This window comes from Puntigrus tetrazona, chromosome 22 (genome assembly GCF_018831695.1).
Source record: "Puntigrus tetrazona isolate hp1 chromosome 22, ASM1883169v1, whole genome shotgun sequence".
In the NCBI taxonomy this organism is placed as follows: Eukaryota; Metazoa; Chordata; class Actinopteri; order Cypriniformes; family Cyprinidae; genus Puntigrus; species Puntigrus tetrazona.
In genome coordinates this window covers 7,730,339-7,752,353 of record NC_056720.1, presented here as the reverse complement: position 1 = coordinate 7,752,353, position 22,015 = coordinate 7,730,339, and the positions used below count along the sequence as shown (strand labels likewise).

The 22,015-nt window shown below is 36.3% G+C and overlaps 1 protein-coding gene across 1 annotated transcript in view; it reads left to right on the top strand.

The window, feature by feature from the left end:
* Nucleotides 1-22,015, top strand: part of lrp1ba (low density lipoprotein receptor-related protein 1Ba) — a 228,098-nt gene that overhangs the window by 137,532 nt on the left and 68,551 nt on the right. Inside the window, 9 exon segments of the mRNA XM_043222495.1 lie at nucleotides 1,817-2,006; nucleotides 4,909-5,113; nucleotides 12,874-13,066; nucleotides 16,004-16,129; nucleotides 17,914-18,042; nucleotides 18,355-18,474; nucleotides 19,513-19,626; nucleotides 19,728-19,886; nucleotides 21,430-21,549. Of these exon segments, the coding sequence (XP_043078430.1) occupies nucleotides 1,817-2,006; nucleotides 4,909-5,113; nucleotides 12,874-13,066; nucleotides 16,004-16,129; nucleotides 17,914-18,042; nucleotides 18,355-18,474; nucleotides 19,513-19,626; nucleotides 19,728-19,886; nucleotides 21,430-21,549 (1,356 nt within the window).

Below are 22,015 nucleotides of genomic sequence, written 5' to 3'. Positions count from 1 at the left end.
ACTGAATCTTTAATCAAAAATAAATAGGAATAAAAATTAAATGTTTAAAACATTTTTTTAAATACATACAAAAATATATTATTTATTTATTGATTGATTCTTTGATTGACTGCTAATGCTTACGTTTTACTTCTCCAGTTAGTTCTAGATGATTAATATCGAACACCGCCCATTAAATATCTGTTTTGCTCTCAAAACTTGTCAGTACAGATGTTAAATGGTTTGCAGAAGGCAATTTACGTTGACTTGCAGTGTTTGCGACACATGATGGATTGCAGATGTTAGCAAATCTGCAAACACTTTGAAACAAAGTTTGCTGAGCTTACACGAGATGAAACGTATGAGATTACACAGGTTTTCTCCTTGTTTTCTTTCTATTTTTGCGAATTACCTTTCTACAGTCAATTTCAAAGAGTCTAAATAATTTACTGCGCTGGTTCTGAAAGGCCGGTGTCATATTGTCCTTTTTTCAGCGCAGTCGGCGTCCTGTTTTACGCTTGTTAAGTCCTTGTTATGTTCAATGCAAGCAATCTAGCAGTGCCTGTATGTCCTATTCGGTGCTACTCACTTTCCCTGTCAGGCTCTACAGGGGTTTTGAGGATGAGGAACCAGGCCCCCCCCCAAAAAGCGAAGTATTTCTGCAGGGCTTCTTAAAACATGCTGCTCAGGTTGCAGTGTGATAAACTCAGAAATAGTTTTTTCCCATGCATTATGCAATTGCAACATCAAAAAGACTGAATAATCGTTTGATCAGTGCAAGATTTTGTTTTTCACAAAAAAGGCCCAAGCAGGTTATAAAAATACGTTGAACCTTGTGTCGAGTCGTACATGATATGGTTACATATAGGAAATGCATTAATCTAGCTACTGCAGTATTGTTATTTCAAAGGAAAACACACACATTTAAATTTATATATATATATATATATATATATATATATATATATATATATATATATATATATATATATATATATATATATATATAATAACACATTAAAATATACAAAAGGTAGGTTGTTTGATTGAAATAATAAATTAGGCATACTATTAATATACTATAAACTATTAAAGAAAAATTCTAATGTTCTGAGAAGTTTTGTATCCTCTTGTATTTTTTATATTTATATATATGCTTTTCTATACTTAAATCAAATGAACTGTTTTAAATATTAATTTATTTGCCTTACTCATATTTCAGTGCAAACGTTGCAATTTTTTTTTCATCTGGAAAACCATTTTTTCACCTACTATTTAAGGTTGCATTTTTTTTCTCCTTCTGTTTTTGCTTGCAGTTACGTTTCAGTTTTATTTAAACATGGAATTAAAATACCAACGTAACATTATAATATACACACAATATAAAATGTGGAAAAATGTTAAATTGTATGCGTAATTATACGTACAATCAAGCAGTTCTTCACAAAATGCAGTGTTTTAAAGAGCTAAAAGGTGTATTTCTTTCTTTTTTTAAGGTTTCAATTTGGCATTGACGTAGATTTCCACAACACATCTTGACCTTTTCTGACACCTAGCTGTTTTTCGCATCGACCATCTGTCAGCTTTTTCTTCTTTTTGAATCACTTGTGAAAGAACCTGTGGAGGTGTTTACCTACCATCCGGTTTTATGGCCTTCAGATCAACAGCTTGCATTTGTGGGCTTCAATTCTTTTTATATCTTATATGATTGATAGAAGGTTTGAAACAACTATATAAACTATATGTGTGCTTTATTTCAGGCTTTAAAGTGAAGTTGTCTGTACGTTATTTAAGAGTACTTGAGCGATTAGCATTGATGTTGTGTTTTCTTCTCTAGATGTTGGTTCTGTGGAGGGACTGGCGTACCACCGTGGATGGGACGTCCTGTACTGGACGAGCTCCACCACGGCCACCGTCACCCGCCACAGCATCGACCAGACCAGACCAAACGTCTTCGACCGAGACACGGTGGTCTCCCTGTCTGAGGAGGACCACCCACACGTCCTCACTCTAGACGAATGTCAGAAGTAAGTCTAGAGATTTAGGTTCGTCTTGAAAATATATATTTTTTTGTTTTGCATCGTCAAGGCGCCTTTGATATCCTAATTATGTAATTAACATTTTCCATCTTTTAATGTTTTTTAAAAGAGCTTTTTTTTAATGCATTATTATACGGAATGTGCAGGCAGATAAAGAACGTTTTTTTAGAGTAAAAAGTAAAAAAAAAAAAAAAAATAATAAAATAAAATAAAAAAAAATGGCATTTTTAAATTATTTTAATGTAATATTTTTAAATATATATTTTTTTATATATTGCCTTTACTTTTTGTATTTCCTGAATTTATTCAGCATCAAAAGGTAATAATATTATATTAATATTATATTTTATTTATCAGTATACCTGATGTTTTCTACCAAAATATAGCTGTTCAGCAAATTGAAAATGCATTTATTTTATTTCATATATTTTAATACAATGTATTTTAAGTAAAATAAATCCATCTGTCTTACATGCCAAAAGTTTCCACTTTCCACCTCACCTCAAAACAACCCTTGTTGATAAATTTGTTTTGATGGCTGTCTTTCCAAAAGGTCAATTAAGGGAGGGATCCTCTAATTATTTCAGAGTAATTAGGCGCCAGACCACATACAGAGTATTAATTTTACATCAGTGAGTTATAAAGATTCAAATTCAAAACAGACTGACCTGTGCTACCGAGATTCGCCGTATTAATCTCCAAACATGCTTGCATCTCTTGATCTCTGTTAGCAATTCCTTTCGTTTTCAAATTAGAGAACATTAATTAACTTTTGCTTTTATGCATTTATTTATTCTTTTTCGAATTGCTGCCCCGCTGAACTGTTCATGATTGCCTTTTTGTTTGATCCTCTGATTTTAGTGTCGTCTAGCGCGGTGGTTTTGTTTTACAGTAAACGTTGAGCGCAAGCCACGTGTTTTAAAGTCATTTATAAATGTTAATACAAGTTGATGAATTCCTAATACTTGCAAAAGCATTTGCATATGCATGTTTGGCACGTTTTTTAAGCTGGGATGCTGGTTTAAGCTGCTCCTTAGTTGGTCATGTGTTGGTCCGACCAATTTAAGACCAGCAAAGGACCATCTTAAACCAGTTCGAACCAGCATGCCAGCTACAAAACGTACCTAACCAGCATACCCTGTATTTTTTTTTTCAACAGGGTTGGAATTAGCATCTGCTAGCCTCTAGATAAGTTGTATTGAGCGCACAATTTTTGACATCCACAATAAAAGATATAAGCTTTTGTCATTCATAAACCTTATAAGCCGTTTTTGTTATTCTTACCATGTTGTTTTGCTATTAGTTGTGCTTTATTTAGCAATTAGCATACATTATTGCTAGAACAAAACTGTCTAGTTGAGAATCACCGTTTATCAATTATAAGATATGTTATGAAACTTATGATGCATTTAGTTTACTTGGATTTTGCCTCAGCCGTCTACATTTAAACTGACTTTAGCATTTCCCGCCATTTTATGCTAAACTATATGAAATTTTCCTGCTGAATTTCCCTGAGAGGTTCGACTGTAAATATTTTCAGAGGCTTGAAAAATATTGCATGCGGAAGCAAAATGGCAGCCTGCGTTAGCTTCTGCTGAACTGATAAAGCTAACCAACGCTATGCTAGCATTAGCTCGTGTTCTTCAAGTGTACAATGGCTATCATTACAGAACAAATGTTTGCTAAACGCGATTCTACAGACTTTCCTGGCAGGCGTTTAAAAATGTATACTTTGCGGCGGTATGTTTTCTTTTAGCCGTAGCATTAACATGGACGTTTGTTCTCTAAGGAGCGTTTCGCCGCTTCGTACCCTGACAGCACTTTAGTCGGACTGTAGCAGTCGGCACGTTAGCCTGTTAGAGCATTAGCACGGCAATAAGTGGCTGCTGCTGTCAGCAAGAAGTCCCAGTGATCCAAAAGCTGCCAAAGATCACAGCTAGGAGTCACACACTGGCGCTAGCGGCTGACACTGCAAGGTGCCGTCACATGCCAGGCTAGCACACTCGTCTCAAACGCAAGGACATGCTTCGTCCTTCGACTGACTGTTTTTTTTTTCTGACACATTAAAGGAGAAAGGGCTGATGCTATTAAGCTGTAGTCTTTTTGATTATAATTGCTGATTAATACATTTTTAATGAGGCTATTAGCATAGTTTTGCGCAACATCAGTGGCGTACATTTTGTTTTAAGAAGACTTCAGACTTGTAACATTCGTATGCCCTATTTAAAGAAAACATTTACGGCATGTCTGAAATGTAAGAAATTTTGAGAAGGAATGGCTTAGAAACTTAAAAAAAAGAACTTTTATATGATCTTTTGCATTTTATATGATCTGTTATGTAGTAACGTTTAGATATTTTTTATAGGTGGCATAATTGCTTAACAGCAACTGATATTGTATACGTATGAAAATTCAGCCGGCTATACGGAAGGTTTCCGCCATATATAATAAGTATCATTTTAAAGAAATAAAATAATAAAAGGAAAAAAGAATGCAAATAAATCAAATCATAAAAAAGCAGCTGGTCATAAACTTATTAAAAATTTTAAAAATAATATCATGTACTGATGAAATCTTAAGTAGATAAGTGGGGCTGTCAGACTGACATGTCCATTAAATAAAATGAATCATTAAAAAAATGATGCTTTTGATAATATTCATACTTGTGTTTTGGCGTATTCTGTTTTTGTTTCAAGTGCATATTTAAGTGAGAAATTCCCAAAGCAATCCTGTATGTCAGAAATATGCCACATTTGAAGAAAGGCGATACTAATAAAAAAGAAAAGTCTAATGTAATGACATTTTTAAGGATGTCTCCGTTTTTTTTTTTTTAAGTTTTACGTTAAAAATGGTGTAACGTGGCAGCTAACAGTCTGTTTGTGTTCCTCAGCTTGATGTTCTGGACGAACTGGAATGAGCAGAAGCCGAGCATCATGAGGTCGTCTTTAACCGGCCGCAACGTCCGCGTCATTGTTAGCGTGGATGTCATCACCCCTAATGGACTCACCATCGACCACAAAGCCGAAAAGCTATATTTTTCCGACGGCAGCCTCGGCCACATCGAGAGGTGTGATTACGACGGCTCACACAGATACGTGAGTACGGAGCCCCTTTGTGTGTGACTTTTAAAAAATGCATGGAAGTGCATTAGCTGAAGTGGAGCCATTTCTTAAGAGCACTGCAGACGTCTTTCATCCTTTGTGAAGCTTTTCTGTTTTGCTGAGGTGAGACGTTGAAGGAGGACATAAAGAAATTTCACTCCCGTCCAACTGAAGACAGGTCACTTGGGTTCAGTATATTGTCACTTAAAACAAAAGATTTGCTCTTGCCAGGAGAACCAAAGGAAAAGACCAAACGATGTTAAACAATAACTGAACATTTTTCTTATTGATCTCAGTTCTAGGCAAGTGTTTTTGAGTATTTCGGGTTATATCTTCCCCTTTAGGATGCATTAATGCCCTGTTTCTGTAAAATATAGCGAGAAGGATTGTCGTTTTAACACGTTCAATTAGTAAATGCAATTATATTGTCTATTATAAGAAAGTAAAAATTCACACGTAGCACTTTTCTGTTATAAATGTATTGCACAAGAAAATTATCATATATGTATGAAAATTCCTGTTTTGTTATATACAGTAGGTAGGGATGTTAGTTTAATATGTCCAGTTAATAAAAATAGTTATAAAATAGCATATAAAAAAGTAACACAAGTTTGTCAGTTTGACTCACTGATGCAATAAAACATTATTAAATTTTATATTAATTTAATAAAACTGATTATACAGACGTGGACAAAATTGTTGGTACCCTTTGGTCAATGAAAGAAAAACTCACAATGGTCACAGAAATAACTTTAATCTGACAAAAGTAATAATAAATAAAATTCTATAAATGTTAACCAATGAAAGTCAGACATTGTTTTTCAACCATGCTTCAACAGAATTATTAAAAAAATAAACTCACTGAAACAGACCTGGACAAAAATGATGGTACCCCTAACTTAATATTTTGTTGCGCAACCTTTTGAGGCAATCACTGCAATCAAACGCTTCCTGTAACTGTCAATGAGACTTCTGCACCTCTCAGCAGGTATTTTGGCCCCTCCTCATGAGCAAACTGCTCCAGTTGTGTCCGGTTTGAAGGGTGCCTTTTCCAGACTGCATGTTTCAGCTCCTTCCAAAGATGCTCAATAGGATTGAGGTCAGGGCTCATAGAAGGCCACTTTACAATAGTCCAATTTTTCCTCTTAGCCATTCTTGGGTGTTTTTAGCGGTGTGTTTTGGGTCATTGTCCTGTTGCAAGACCCATGACCTGCGACTGAGACCAAGCTTTCTGACACTGGCTAGTACATTTCTCTCTAGAATTCCTTGATAGTCTTGAGATTTCATTGTACCCTGCACAGATTCAAGACACCCTGTGCCAGACGCAGCAAAGCAGCCCCAGAACATAACAGAGCCTCCTCCATGTTTCACAGTAGGGACAGTGTTCTTTTCTTGATATGCTTCATTTTTTCGTCTGTGAACATACAGCTGATGTGCCTTGGCAAAAACTTCGATTTTTGTCTCATCTGTCCACAGGACATTCTCCCAGAAGCTTTGTGGCTTGTCAACATGTAGTTTGGCATATTCCAGTCTTGCTTTTTTATGATTCGTTTTCAACAATGGTGTCCTCCTTGGTCGTCTCCCATGTAGTCCACTTTGGCTCAAACAACGACGGATGGTGCGATCTGACACTGATGTTCCTTGAGCATGAAGTTCACCTTGAATCTCTTTAGAAGTCTTTCTAGGCTCTTTTTGTTACCATTCGGATTATCCGTCTCTTAGATTTGTCATCAATTTTCCTCCTGCGGCCACGTCCAGGAGGTTGGCTACAGTCCCATGGATCTTAAACTTCTGAATAATATGTGCAACTGTAGTCACAGGAACATCTAGTTGCTTGGAGATGGTCTTATAGCCTTTACCTTTAACATGCTTGTCTATAATTTTCTTTCTGATCTCTTGAGACAACTCTTTCCTTTGCTTCCTCTGGTCCATGTCGAGTGTGGTACACACCATATCACCAAACAACACAGTGATTACCTGGAGCCATATATATAGGCCCAATGGCTGATTACAAGGTTGTAGACACCTGTGATGCTAATTAGTGGACACACCTTGAATTAACATGTCCCTTTGGTCACATTATTTTCAGTGTTTTCTAGGGGTACCATCATTTTTGTCCATGCCTGTTTCGTGAGTTTATTTTTTTAAATAATTCTGTTGAAGCATGGTTGAAAAACAATGTCTGACTTTCATTGGTTAACATTTATAGAATTTTTATTTATTATTACTTTTGTCAGATAACAGTTATTTCTGTGACCATTGTGACTTTTTCTTTCATTGACCAAAGGGTACCAACAATTTTGTCCACGTCTGTATACTCAGTTTCTGTCATAATAAGTAATAAATGAATAATTAAAAATTAAAATAAAAAAGTGAATAAGGCTGTCAGTTTACCGTTAATATAAAAATAAACAAATATTTTTTTTTAATTTAAAGCAAGAGTTTTTTTTCTTGTATAATAAGTACAGCTGTCAGTTTAACACGTTAATTAAAATAATAAATAATAAAAAAATAATGCACAAAAATCAACACAACTGATTGAATAATTCTGCTTCTGTTCATAAATACAGCTACCAGTTTAATGCTGTAATTTAATTAAGCTGACAAAAGTATTAATAATCATACTTTCGAAATTTCCGCTTCTTCATATGCGATAAAAATTGACATAATCATAATCGTATTTAAAATCCTGCTGTGCAAAACAAACATTTACAACTCAACTTAAGGAGTTATTTCAACATTTTGCATTGACCGACATACCTAAAAATAAGTTGTTAATAATTGTTAAAGTAAACCAATTTTAATGCTTACTTTCATCAAGGGCCAGGAACCGCAGGTTAGGAGGTTTGACACAGTTTTCAGGTTGACGACCGCCAACAATGCCGCGGTGCGCTAAATGGGCTCAAGCTAGCTAATGAAACTATCTGCTCGCTAGGCTATTAAAAGGTGAAAATTGGTCTGGGCAAACAAAAGGAAGATTTGTTTTCTTGCGTGTCAGACAGACAGCAAGGCTAGCGAGGCGGTCCCTGTCAGAGTACGCTGGAGGAGGAAGCGCCATCTAGGTTACAGCTGACAGATTCAAACTTCCTCCAGAGGAAAACACACAGAGCCGCAGAAAACTCCCATGAGCGCAGAATTAAACTTTCTCAACAGCACACTATCAAATCTGACCCTATTTACTTTCATAAAGGTAAAGAGTGTGATTTCTATACTATTTGAATCAACCAATGGTATCATAGCAATTGAAAAGCGTTAATTCTATTCAGGTTTTTTTACAATTTAATACTCTGCAATATGATCATTTATTTAAGAAAAGTGGTGAATATCTTATATAAATTTAGTTATTACTTTCATATGAGGCTTTTGTGAAAATCGTTCGCATCAATACAGATTTTCACTTTTATATCATGCGCTGAATATTTTATCAGTTTCTTCAAACGCAGTGAATGCAGTTCTAGAAATGTTACAGCAGTGTAATAATAATATTACCTCTTTCAAACTAGGCTTTTTTGTTTGTAGTTGTCAGTGAGAATTGTTTTCCTCATTTCATAGTTGCAGTTATCAGTTTTTAATCACGTTACCGCGAAACAATTTCTTTAAAGAAAGTAGCGAATGTGTTGTACAAACGATACACTTAAACGAGGCTCATTACTATGGAAGCCTTTTTCCACTACTGTATAAAATAATAAAGGAAGGCCTTTTTTCTCACAGTATATTAAAGGAACACTCCACTTGTTTTGGAAATAGGCTCATTCTCCAACTCCACCAAAGTTGAGTTTTACCATTTTTTTTTATCCATTCAGCCGATCTCCGGGTCTGGAGATAGCACTTTTAGATTAGCTTAGCATAGTTCATTGAATCCAATTAGACCAGTAGCATCACGTTTACAAATGAGTTATTATTGTGATGCAAGTACGTAGAAGGCAGTCTAATATAAAGTGTGACCGAGTTTGAATATTTTTCCTATTTAAAACTTGACTTTGTAGTTACATTGTGTACTAAGACCGGTGGAAAATGAAAAGTTGTGATTTTATATCAGCAATGGTACGGCAGCAAACTTCCTTGATTATTACGCCGGAAAGAGAGTATAGTTTCCAGTCATATAAGCCTAGAAAATCGTAACTTTTCATTTGCCGCCATTCTTAGTACACGATGTAACTACAGAAGTGTCAGGTTTTAAATAGAAAAAACATTGAAATTCTATAGTATACATTTTTGAATGGGATGCTACTGGTCTAATTGGATTCAATCACCTATGCTAAGCTATGCTAAAAGTGTTATTGCCAGATGTAAAAAATAATTCAATAAATAAATAATACAAATAAAACACAAAAATGTAAAGCAACTGATCATCCGTGTATGATCACTCATGTTTTGTTTTGTTTTTTCATATGTAATGATTAGGGCGGTCAACATGTTTACATTTAACAACATTTAATACATTTATTTTAAAATAATGTACAAAAATTAATGCAACTGACCGAATAAACTATTTTTTCACAATTGTGAGAATTGAAATAAAACTTTAGAGTTCAGATTACATTTCAATTAGATTAGATTCGGTTTAGATTTCACAATTCTGAGAAAAGCCGGATTTGTAAGGAAAATAAAAACACCAACTCAAAATAAGCTAATTTTTTTATATGCGAGTTTACATTCGTTTTGTATTGAATTGAACAATGTAAACTTTTACGAGAAAAATTGTAAGCGCGCGATAAAAAGTAACGGTTACTTTTTTTAAAATGTTTTATTCAGCTGCGACTACTGCGACTGTGAGAAGTTTGTCGTTTTCACTGGTTTTTATGTACTGCGTAATTTACAGATTCCTCCAAAGATAGTGAATATGTTATGGAAATAAAATAACGCACGGTGCCAATGACTGCTCTTCAAGTTAACTCAACTACGACGACTTCCGCTGTTGAGAAATTCGTAAAATGCGAAAAATGGCCCGTTCGTTCCAGCTCTCAAAAATAAACATCCAATCAGGTTTGACCACTTTATGAATACATTCATTACATGCATTAGGAGGCGGAGCTTTACGAGGGGTTAATATAGCTTCAAATAAAATGTAGTTACGCATGTTTAGCTTGAGTTTGAGTAACCCTCCGTTTCATTATTGGAGCGCAAAGTCTGTAATAATCCCTGCTTAGAAGCTACTCGAAACCTAAGCCTGCGCTCGGAGTGGGAATGTCATGTTCTCGTCCACTGATTCGTAATTCGGTGCTAAAAAGTTTCGATCTTAAGAGAGCATAAAGAGGTTTTCACCTGTCGAGACGACAGCTCTGATATCAGAACGTCATGCAGATGTGTCTGCCTGCATCTTTCAACCTGATCCTCCACACGCGGCGACGGAACACTTGGGAATAAAGACGTTTCAACCGCGCGAGGGTGAGAACACGTGTTTGACATGTTGTCATTGCGGATTAAAGCTCGAGCCTCGCTCTCCACGCAGCCGTCGAGCCGACTATTATTATTACAAAGGCTCTGGCATTCAAACGGACGGCCCTTCAGAGACATCTGTGTCTGCGTGTGTTACCGAAGAACGCGTAATGCTGCACTTCAGAACAGATGCGTGTGGCTCACCAAAGCCTTCGGGAAAAAAAATAGCAAAAAACATGAAAAGCTCTTAAACTGGGAAAAAAAAAACATGCACCTCTTTTTGCTGATGGGTTACATGCAGTTATCATAGAAAATGTAATGAAGAATTTGCTGTGGCTTGTTTTATGGACATTATATTATATTATATATAATGTGATATTAGGATCTCCTTCATTTTCATTCAGTGTTGCTTTGCTATATTATGCTTTTTCTTGTGGCCTCAATGTTTTTTTGGTTTCTTTTAAATCTATGTTATATTTTAGTTTTTGTCCATCCATCCACCCATCCATTTTATCCTTCCATATCATCCACCTGTTCATCCACCCCCTCCCATTTTTTTATATACAAATTTTTTTAATAAAAATATAATTGTGTTTTTCAAATTGAATTTTTGTCTATTAATAAATAAACTGCTGTTTGTTCTCAGTGTTTTCATAAATTCCTTTTAGAATAATTTTTTTTTGTTTAATTAATTCATTAATTAATTTGTTTTATTTACTGCTTTGCTTTTTTTTTAGCCTTTTGTTGTTCTTGTTGTTGTTAGTTTATTTTTTTTTGTTTTTTTTCCTTCCCACTCACAGCAAAAAAATAAATAAATAATATACTTACTGAATTATTTCATTTTCTGTAACCTTGCTTTCAGGGGTTATGTACTATAGAGCTGTGGAGGAAAAAACCTAAAAACTTATGATGTTAGAGTTTCCACTGAGTAAGCTGTGTATTTTGATCATGATCAGGTTTTTCATTTGACTAACTCAAAGTCTAAATTTCACATGCGTTTGTTGAATGTAGATTTTGAGCCCTGGTTCGTTTCCCATCTCTGCCATGTCAGAGTTTCTGATTTGATTCATTTCCTTCAGGCACGAGAAGGACGGCCCCTCTCTCGCAGCTTACCTTCTTCCCTGAGGCTGTGTGATGTACTGTATCTCTGTGTCTGTTGCGACAGCGATTCCATTTACACTCTCTGTAGATCTGGGTTAATCATTTATAATGTGGGGGATAATGGAGGAGGGCTGTCCTTCGGGTGTCACGGAACTTCCCCTCCGGCTCTGGACGGACCCGTGTGTCTGTGTGAATTATACAGACACTCAGTGTGCTTTATTTTGGTCTGTGCACCTTTGTGCTGAAAGTAAACTGCCTGATGGAACTGTGCTGTACAGCATGAGAGATGCTTTCATTTATTTATGACCAGCACTTCAAAGTTATTGAATAATTTTTACAAAATGACTGAAATATTTATGAAGAGGCTATCTATCTATCTATCTATCTATCTATCTATCTATCTATCTATCTATCTATCTATCTATCTATCTATCTATCTATCTATCTATCTATCTATCTATCTATCTATCTACCTGTCTCTCTGTCTCTCTGTCTGTCCCTCCATCCATTCAACATTTTATCATTTTATTGTCTGTTATTCTTTCTCTCGCTCTCTCCATTTATCTGCTTCATAGTATATCATTCTATATTTTCTGTGTCTCCATCCATCAATCCATTGAACATTCTATTGTTCTATCATTCTATCTGTCCATTCATACATTGTTCTATTTATCCATCCATCCATCCATCCATCCATCCATCCATCCATCCATCCATCCATCCATTATTCTATTGTTCAACTTGTCCATCCATTCATCACTGTTATTCATCTTCTCCATCCTGTCCATCCATCCATCCATCCATCCATCCATCCATCCATCCAACATCCTGTTGTTCTTTCGTTCTATCTGTTGTTCTGTCCATTCATCCATTGTTCTACCTATTGTTCTGTCTATCCGTCCGTCTATCCATCCATCCATCCATCCATCCATCCATCCATCCATCCATCCATCCATCCATTATTCTATTGTTCAGCTTGTCTCTCAATCCATCCATTCATCCATCCATCCATCCATCCATGTTGTTCTTTCCATTCATCCACTCATCTATTGTTCTATCCATTCATCTATCCGTCTGTCTGTTGCTCTACCTGTATATACATCTATTTTGCCATCTATCTGGCATTTAAGCACGAGTTCAAAAAGTTTTTAAGGTCACGAGAAAACTTTTGACTGCTAGCCTATAACCTGAAACGGTTCATGTTCTTGTAAAAAAACATCTTTTTTATTAGCAGGATATTTCCATCACTTAAATTCTTCCTCTTAAATTTGTAGGTCATTGTGAAATCAGGACCCGGAACGTTCTTTGGCTTGGCAATTTACAGAGACTTCATCTTCTGGTCCGACTGGACACGGCGGGCTGTGATCCGCTCTGATAAGTTCACCGGAGCCAATACGAAAGTCCTCCGCGCAGACATCCCTCATCAACCGATGGGAATCATTGCTGTTTCCAATGACACCAACAGCTGTACGTGATTCATTTCCTTTGTTCCATCACGCGACTCAACTGTTTTAACATTTAACTCAAACCAAACATTTTTAGATCAATTGAAACTGAAGTGTTGTGTCAACAAACCTTCATAGTGCATTTCTAAAACCCCTGAATCAAAGAGAGTTTTAAAACGAGCAGATAAACACATTTCTTGGTTGACGCAGCTGATGTCTTGCAGTCTTGTTTGTATTAGTCACACAAAGCTTGTTTATATTATTCGCACAAGGTGTCTGAGATGTTTAGTCTGGGATGACAGCAAACACAATTCAAAGTCACTGATGTTAGATGCGTCAGAAGTCACTGGGGCCTTTTTTTGATGGGCGCGCAGGAAGCTGGAACAAAATCAACACATTCTGACATGAGGGTCAAATAAGCTGAACGTAGTCACGGTGTTCTTTGCTGACTCTACGTATTACAGGACAAGCTGGGTTTATGTCAGCACGGTGTGATAAATACAAAGGCAAATCGTATTAATGAGGGACTGTACATCATCAGAAGGTAATTATTCACTAATTACAGACCGTTATATTTCCATAAGTAAAATAAATATAACAAATCCATCTCGGTAGCCTCCTGAATACCGAGACCCAGTCTAGCCTGGCCACTGCTGGAAGTTTCATCTACATAAATTCTGTTTAGTGCACTCGGGGACTTTTACGCTTCTATTTTCCCACCAAGAAAACGTAAACCCGCAGTGCTTGGTAATTGCATCTGTAGAAACTCCCAAGGAGCGCCACGTTTCAAGTGCCTGAGGAGTAAATCTTTTAAAGCGAAGAAACCAAACGCGATTCACCCGAGAAGTAAAACTGCACCATGAAATTTACAGAATTAGCAGAATTTATAGGACGTGACACATTTATAGAATGCCGACTTTCCACTCCGCTCATTTCTTGGCTTCGATACAGACGTTTCTTTGTTTGCGGTTCAAGCCTCAGTGTTTCAAAGGACTCTAATGGAAGCAGCTTAGATGCTTGGCATCCCAAACCGCAAATTGAGATTTTCTCATCTCGGGACTCTCTTAGGAGATTTGGACCACGGTAGCCACCGTCCGTCCTATCTATATAGCACAGACAACTCTATTAAGAGAATTCACTCAAACAGAGCTATAAAATGCTGAAATCCAAATGCATTACTTTTTTAGCAAAAATAAGACTTTACGCTGTTCCAAACCCCATGACTTTTTCCTTCCGAATATAATGACATAATTACATTTTTTTTTTAGGTTAACTGTCCCTTTAAAAGTGAATACCATCTGCAGTTCCTTTTATTCCAGCTAATAAACATTCCTTTATAATCGCCAGCCAACAGAAATCAGCCATCGAAGAGTCCAAGCTATTAAAAGCGCCATCCCATAATAAGCGAAAGCCTCCCAGGACCGAAGCCCCATGTCGCTGCGGTGAAAGACGCTGGCCCAATGCACTCATCTGAATCCTCACCATTTGTGCAGGGGAATACGCTCGGCCCACGGCTCTGGAATCTGGCAGCCGCTTGTGTGTAGATAGGGCACGGTTCAGAGACCCGCGCTCCACGCCAACGTCTGTGCCAAGCACAGTTCAAACTCACACCCGCTGAGGAGCCCAGCCCTCTGACTGGCACTGCAAGAGTGCCCTTCAAGCCTTGAGTGTGTGTGCGTGCGTGCGTGCGTGTGTGTGCTAGGACCGAATGTGTTGAGTTAAAAGACATCGGATGCCTTAGGCTGCATTTAAAATAGAGCCTTCCGAAAGGCAATGAGAATTGAATTAAATATTTCAGGCAGCATTCTGTAACATTCCAAAAAAAACAAACATGATTTGGGATCATTACTAAATCATACAAGGAAACAAAAATCTCCTAATCTTGATCGCGATGTGTATTCTAAATCCACATTATAATTCAGATTACATTCAATGATTATACATCCAAATTTAATTACATTTTTTTAAATATATATACATATACTGTATTTTTCAAACAAAGATTGTGATTCAGATTCATGTTGATAAGAATTTAGATTCTAGAGAAAGAAAGAAAGAAAGAAAGAATATGATTCATATTCTGTATGCTGTTAATATGCAGTTCATTTTATTTTTCAAACCAAGATTGTAATTCAAATTCATATTGTACATATTGTATATTTAGGTTCTAGAGCCTGATTATCAGTACATTCTGAAAGTCACAAAAGTTGTGGTCGAGACTCAGATTAGAATCCATATTCTAAATTCAGATTATGATTCATATTCTGTTTGTTCTAAATATGCAGTTCATGATTTTACATTATACATTTTGTGATTCTGAATTCCAATCTAAATTCATTTGATCTAAAATGTGGTTTTATACTAAGATTGTGGTTTAAATTCATATCGTTCAGAATTTTGGTTCTGCATCCAGGTTATTAATAGATTCTAAATGAGGGTCGTGCTCATGATTTGGATCCAGAGTAGGATCCGAATTCTAAATCCAGATTATGAATCAAATTCTATTACCTGTAAATATGCAATACTGAAAATGGATTATGATCCCCCTTGAACATCCAGATTGCAATGCAAATTAATTTGATTTTAAACCAAAGACTGTGATTCATATTTTTCAGATTTAAATTCTAGATCCAGATTATTTATAGTTTTTGAAGGTTTCTGTTGAAGTGGTCAAGACTCGTATCAAGAAATCATATTCTAAATCCAGATATGATTTAGATTCCATTTGCCCTGAATATATAGTAAACACATTATGCTGCTGCCAAGCTGCTTTTATTCTGCTATTCCTTCTTAACTGTGTATACATTAAAACATGGCGCCAAACATAGAGACATTCAATTCCTGTAAATTCTTAACCCCGAGTATGAACTATAAAGCTTGCTGAACTGTAGTGAATCTCATGATTTGTCTGCACCGAGAATAGTGATTTATTACCAAGGATTCCTCTTATTACTTTTAGGTGAGTCATCCCCATGCAGCGTGAATAATGGAGGGTGCCATGACCTTTGCCTTTTGACTCCACTTGGTGTGGTAAACTGTACTTGTCGTGGAGAACGGGTATTACTGGATGACAACAGATGTGTATGTAAGTCCTGTAACCTCTCTCTCTCTCTCTCTCTCTGTATCTCTTGCTCATTTTCACACATTTTTCTGATATGTCTAAGTTCTTTGAGTTATTAGGCTATGTCCATATCTGTTAGTATTGAGGCGATCTTTATGATGGCGTATTCCAAATTATACCGGATATTTGTGTTTGGGATGCTGGTGATACAGGCAGGTTTTGAGAAAGTGAAATGTTTGGTGGCTGATTCACTCTGGATTGAAATTCAGAGCGCACTTTCAGGTCTGTTGTGCCCTAGGTCTGGAGGCGGATAGCTGAGAAACAGGGGGCATGTGGGACATAACAGCCGCTTTTAGCATAGTGAGAAGAACATTCTGCTGCTCGTGGAACAAACTGCAGCGTAAATATCAGCAAGGCTGTGGTCCAATAATCTTTTTGCTGCAGCATTCTTCTGCTTATTATTATTTACATTATTATTAATATTGTTTCTATATCTATATGACTGGGATTCATGCTGCTCTTAATGTAGATTTTGAACTCAGATTGTGATTCCAATTCATTTTGGTCAGAATTTATGTTCTGAACCAAGATTATGAGAAACCGGATTGTGATTTGAACTCTGATCCAAATTGTGGATCCAGATAATGATTCACATTTGCTATGAATATTGCATTCTGGAATCAGATTTTAATCTATATAGTACATCCATGTAAAGACGATGATCTAGATTCAGGTTATATTCCTTATTTTAAATCCAGATTATGGTTAAGATTCTGATTCATATTGCTCATAGTTTACATTTTGTATCCAGATTATGGGAAAAAAAAAACAAATGCATATACAGATTGCAATCTTGATATCCTTTGCTCTGAATATAGATTCTAAATAAAGTTTGTGGTCTAAATTCAGATTATAATTTAGATTCCATTTGCTTTTTTGAAACCAGATTTTAATCTAGATTGTACATCCAGGTTGTACTCCAAGATCATATCAGATTTAACTGCACATCCAAAAATGCAATACAGATTCAGTACCAAGATTGTGATCTGGATTTAGATTACGATCCATTTTCTAAATCCAGATTATGATTCACATTCTTTTCTACACGTATCACATTTTGGAAACACGTTTAAATTCTTTTGCTCTGAATACAGTTTCTAAATCAAGATTGTGATCTTAATTTTAGATTTCAGATTTCTGACTAAATTCTTATTCTGGATTATAATCCATATATATTTTCTTTCTACACTGTAAATGCCAAGTGATTATATTTTCACTTACTGGAGCTACTACAGATTTCAATCTGGATAGATGTGCTGGTTCTTAACAACACATTTAATACAGTTGGCTAGATCTAGATATTGGAGATATCTAGATCTGGAGGTTTCTGTCTATATACAGATAATGGAACGTCAATCTAATGTACCTGTAAAAAGTTTTTGTTAGGGATGAACAAAGAATCACATCAGTTGTGTGACATTAACAAACACTGGTTAGATGCAGGATGGTCTGTGACTTTCAGTGTAAGATTGAAACAGCGCTAGACTCTGCTTGGAGACGATTATATACAGACGTGATTTTGTGTTCAAACAGCTAGACATAGTGCAACAGATGGAACAGACCACAGGGGATGCAATGCAAAGGCCAAGGAGACATCCCTCTGAAGTTTGTGTACATAGATTCACAGTAAAAAAAAAAAAAAGTTTAAAGGAACTCCGCTGCCACGTCTATCCTCGGCTGATTGTGTGTCAAACACTTCAGCGCAGCACATCACAACTCTACAAATCTCCTTTACTCTTTTCTTCCAGCCATGAACTCTTCCTGTAACATCCACTCTGAGTTCCAGTGCGGAAACGGGGAATGCATCGATTACCAACTGACATGTGACGGCATCGCGCACTGCAAAGACAGGTCGGATGAGAAGATGCAGTATTGCGGTAAGAACCCAATCAGGCGGTGTGCTGTGTTTGAGCGCTAAACTCAATGAATGCAGCTTCCTGTTCTACTGTGACTTGGACTAATAAGACGAGCTTAGAGGGGCCCTGGCAAAAATGTAATGAGTGCGTGTGATGTGACAGGCTGACCGCTGCTCTGTCTTCTAATGAAGCAGTTGCTCTCAGATAGTTTTAGTATCCAGGCCTCGTATTTCGTATTTATGAATAGACTACCTAATAGAATAGACTATCTATCTATCTAATAGCATGTTATTATACAGTCCTGTGCCTAATCTTAGCATTATCATCCTTTAGAGAACCGGAACTGCAGACACGGCTTTAAATCGTGCTATAACCAGCGCTGTGTGGCCAACCATCGATTCTGTAATGGAGTGAATGATTGCGGGGATAACTCGGATGAAGTTTACTGTAACAGTGGGTATTGTTTTTTCTTCTTACAGAATTGAAACCCATTCTGAATCCAGTGTGGGTCTGTTCAGGAATCTTCTGTTTTTTGGGGGTTTTTTTCCCCTCATTCTGCCCGACTCTTTGGAGAGATGTAGTCCATCAATCAATAGAACTCTTGAATTCTCGCCTTACTTGAACATCTAAATAACAACATTAAGCTTTAATGTAGAAACACATCTATAATGTAGACAGCACAAACCACAGATCTCGGCATCTCTTTGCATCAGTGAAGGCCAGTGAACGCTGCACTCCTGCCAGCAATTCGGGAATCTAAATGCTTCTAGAAACATTTACTTTTGGAATTAAATAAATAAAATGTTTCATATTGCATACAATTTTATTGTATTTTGTCATCTGTAGCCAGTGATATATCTCCTTATATCTCCTTTTTGTAAGAATCAAATTTTGCATTCACATTGTACTTGAAAATGGAGTAGGATGTAATTTAACTTAATTTAGAATCAGACTCACACCGCTTTAAATAGACATGTTTTACATTCACACTACCACTGGGTTTCTGTTTTCATTTTTTTAGCACTTTATTTTTATTAGCATTTTATATATTTATTTATTTAGAATTTGGAAATATGCAAACATTATAAACTTTACAGAAACAATCTTGGTTAATTTGGTTTGCTTAAAAGTGTCTGACTTTTTTTTTTTAATTACTTTGATTTGTTTTAAAGTAGATTTAAAGTGGTCTTCTTTTAAAATATTTTGGTTTGCTTTAAACTGCTCTGACTACATTTAAAGCATCTTTGGTTTGACTTCATTTTAATGGTGGTCTTCACTTTATGGTGACCTGACTTCTTTTAAAGCATTTTGGTTTACTTTAAACTGGTTCCACTTCATTTAAAGGGTTTTGCTTTTTTTCAAAGCGGTTTGACTTGTCTTAAAGTTGACCGACCTTATGCTTTAAAATATTTCGTTATAAAACATTTGGGTTTGCTTTGAGTTTTTTGTTTTTAGGTGTGTCTAGTTTTCTTTTTCTACTTCTGGTTCCAGATTCCTCGTGTTCGTCCTCTGAGCGATGGTGTGCAGACGGCGCCTGTATTCCTGCATCATCCTGGTGTAATCAGATCATCGATTGCGCTGACGCATCGGACGAGAAAAGCTGTAGTAAGATTAGCATATGCGAAGGCGCTAGCCTGTTCGCACTTCTGTCAGTGTGTCACTTAACGTGTGAAACACTCTTCTCATTGTCCTTTCTGTGTTTCCAGATAGCACAGACTGCATGGAATACTACAGACTGGGTTCTCGCGCCAGCGACAGCGAGAGGTTTCTAAGCTGCAATTCCACATCGCTGTGTGTTCATCCCTCCTGGATCTGCGATGGAGCCAACGACTGTGGGGATTACGCAGACGAAATACACTGCCACGGTAGAAATGAATTTGCATTCTCTCCCCCGGACTGTCTTTCTCTTGTTTGTTTGTGTTCAAAGTACAATGTTGTCATGTTAAGAATGGAAAATAGCACTGGGAACAAAGGGAATTTTGCATTGCGGTGCAGTGACGGCTCACATCGCCAGAGCCTTTTATTAGGCTGCGAAATGTGGACTTTTTTTGACTCAATCATACTGAGTCCTGCCAAATATTTGACAGTAATATACTTAGATATTTATGATATATGTAGAAAGCCCAGGACCTACTGAGAATATTTAGTGACTTAATAAGTCCTTGTGGCGGAGTTCTGGAAGTCGATGAGCGTGTAGAATTTTTTTGCGGAACTTTACAGTCCTGTCAGAATTTATGAGCTGAGCGCACATAAACGTCATCGCAGAGTTGTAATTAAAAGTTAGAAAGTTGGATTTGTCTTTGAAATCTGCAAGTTATCAAGTTAGGGAATGTCAGTGAAGGAGCTGTGGCAGAAGCGGGTTGGTAATGATAATGTGCGGTTTTTTAATTGTGACTACAGTGCATACATACATATGTGTATGTCAGAATGTGTGTAAACAAAACTGTAGCATCAACAAGCTGCTAAGTCGAATTACTTTTTGACTTTTTAATGATCACAATTTGCATCTACGCAATGATAATATATAAAGTAAATTCAAAATGTGCAAGATTTTTTAAGGGGTTATTCATTTTCAGCTAAAATCAATCAATCAATGAATCAATCAATCAATCAATACCTATATATATATTTTTAATTAATTAATTATTTATATATTAAAATGTATTTGCATCCATGCATATTTGTTGTGCATGTATATTCCTTTTTTATGCTTTTTCTCTTTTACTTTAATTATCATAGTAAAAAATGTTTTTATTTTTTTGTTTCTTTTTTTTATTCATATTTTAAGATTTAAACTTGGTCTTGGAAAAATAGTAAAACAAAATAATATATAAAGGAAATGTTTCGTATGAATGCTAAAATATTAAACCTTTTTCTTAGACAGTACACAGCAAAGAACAAATGTTTTAATAAAAATCAATGCCTGAGGACATAAAAATGCCTGTAAACACCCATTTATGATTTCAAAACTACATAGGAACTTTCCTGGAAGTCTTGAAGGCAGAAATACATAACACAAATGTATGATGATTAGCTAAAGCACTGATTCTCTGAAAATGTTTATGTCCCTTGAAAACAGAAATAGGCACAAACCTTTCTTAGAAATATGAAGAGGATTCAACTGTTGACCTTTGCTTGTGGTTGCTCCTATCTTGTAGAAAACAAAAAACTCAGATGCTTCCTATTCTTTGTGCTCAAGGAAACGCTGCAGGTTTAAAACGAACTTGATACACAAATCAGAATCCGAACGCAAATGCAAAACCACAGATAGCAAATCGGATAACTGAAGCTGAGGTAGACATGTAGAGCTCATACAAACCCTTTGGTAATTGTTGAAAGTAAGAACTTCAGATGGTTTTCTACAGGTGTCCCTAAACCCTTATTGTATTCATTTTGACATTTTCCTAGCTTCAGTCCATACCTGTGAGGACGGCCATTTTGCGTGTCCCAGTGGAAACTGCATCTCCAGCGTCTGGTTGTGTGATGGACAAAAAGACTGCGAGGACGGAGCGGATGAATTTCAATGCGGTGAGAGCCACCTTTCTATATTTTTTTAACTGATCAGGCTTGCCGGACACATCGTGTGCTCTATATGTCATCCTAATGAATATATTCACATCTGAACACTTTATTTATCTTCAAGTCACGCAGCACCATCTGCATTAGAACTTAAGTGCTATTTTGATCTATTGATCCACTTGTCACGGCTAGTATGTGGGAAGTGCTAAATGTGAGAGTTTAGCTGCTTGACATTCCCGGCTTTACAGAGTTACAGATATGCTTTTATCTAAAAGTTACGCTCAATTTCTTGTCTACTCGTAGTTTTATTCGTTTCAGATTCCAGATGAATTATTGTGAAGACTGATAAACTGGTACTTTTACACGATTGAATTTTTTTAAGCTCGTTTCCACTTCAGGGATAACTAATTATATCCTCATAATTGCAACTTTTTTCTTATAATTGCGAGTTTATATATTTGTGACTTTGTATTTC